The following is a 1,542-nucleotide window of genomic DNA, read 5'->3' on the forward strand; positions in this document are numbered from 1 at the left end:
GCTCCTCCCTTGCTGCAGAAGGCAGGCAGCAAGCACTGGTGGGCAGTGTGGAGCCAACTTGCTTAGAGAGTCTCTGTATTCTCCTGGTGTCAGTCTTGGAGATTTCTTTATGGTGTCAAGTTACCAGACTTGTTCTCAAGGTCAGTTTTGGAAAATATAAGCCAGTTCCTCTTCCTATGTCCTTGCAAACGTGTAAAATGTAGGTTTGCAATGTCTCTCCTTATAGAGATTTATTTATTCTAACTCTCACTCACAATTCCATCATGGGGAAACTCTGTAACGCAGTGCAAACAATTCTGTTTGCTCACATGCCTTTAACTGTCCTAGTAGTCAGAGTACTGGAGTTTCTGGATCTTGCTCCAGGAAAGAAATTAATTTCAGGAGCTTATTCCTGAAAATGAATGGCTTGAAAACAACCAATACTTAGACAACTGCAGAATTGAATTGTAACAACCAAAAGCAGCTGTGTGTGCAGAGCAATCTACAGACTTTATTCTCTATGCATTGACACATTAGAAACACTTAATGCAGAAGGAAGTGACAGAGGGTTCACATTTTGTGCATCCCCCAGGTCACTTTGCTGCTTCGTGACAGCCTCACTCTTCCTCTGCTATCTTCTTGCTGTGAAACTCACGGCTCTTCACTCGGAGCTTGTTGACCTGTGACTCTGCAATGTCAGCTCTCTCCTCAGCTTCCTCAAGCTCGGGCTGGATCTTGCGGAACTTGGAGAGGTTGACATTGGACAGCTCCTCCTGTATGGGGAGAGAGGGAGTTGGTGGTGAGGAGCCCAGGACAGGGGTTTAAATCCTCCTGGACAAAAGCCTTGAGAGGCAGCAGCTGGTTCCTGGGGGAAGGCACAAACCTCTATACCCTCCCACCCCTCAAGTGCTGAGCACTGGCATTTTCCACATTTATGATAACTCCACAGCTCCTGTGTAACACCCAGAGAAAGCAATGCTTGTGATTTCTCCAAGCAAATACTCACAGCCTCCTCAGCTTGTCTCTTGTAGGATTTCACCTTCATTTGTAACTTGTCCACCAGATCCTGCAGCCTGAGGATATTCTTCCTGTCTTCCTCAGACTGCAATGGTTGTTAAACAGGAAAGAGAGTGAATTGGTTTCTCCACCATGGCAGTTAGCAATTCCCCTTGGCAATCAGGTGTGAACACTTGTACTTCCCATAAGTGGGTACATCAGCCCCCAGAAGCCTTACCTGGTAGGTGAGCTCCTTCACCCTCCGCTCGTACTTGCGCACACCCTTCACGGCCTCAGCGCTGCGTTTCTAAACCTCTATCCCACCCCTCAAGTGCTGAGCACTGGCATTTTCCACATTTATGATAACTCCACAGCTCCTGTGTAACACCCAGAGAAAGCAATGCTTGTGATTTCTCCAAGCAAATACTCACAGCCTCCTCAGCTTGTCTCTTGTAGGATTTCACCTTCATTTGTAACTTGTCCACCAGATCCTGCAGCCTGAGGATATTCTTCCTGTCTTCCTCAGACTGCAATGGTTGTTAAACAGGAAAGAGAGTGAATTGGTTT

At 46.8% G+C, this 1,542-nt stretch overlaps 1 protein-coding gene across 1 annotated transcript; it reads right to left on the reverse strand.

Moving 5' to 3' along the window:
- Positions 1-596: 596 nt before the first annotated feature.
- Positions 597-1,282, reverse strand: LOC103811970 (myosin-8-like; the record flags this gene model as incomplete). The annotated part of the gene is made up of 3 exons (XM_009084977.1): positions 597-752; positions 986-1,081; positions 1,214-1,282. Coding segments are annotated over 3 exons (321 nt in total), but the record flags the coding sequence as incomplete, so codon positions are not given.
- Positions 1,283-1,542: the final 260 nt, after the last annotated feature.

This window comes from Acanthisitta chloris, unplaced genomic scaffold (genome assembly GCF_000695815.1).
Source record: "Acanthisitta chloris isolate BGI_N310 unplaced genomic scaffold, ASM69581v1 scaffold25561, whole genome shotgun sequence".
NCBI classification, from domain to species: domain Eukaryota; kingdom Metazoa; phylum Chordata; class Aves; order Passeriformes; family Acanthisittidae; genus Acanthisitta; species Acanthisitta chloris.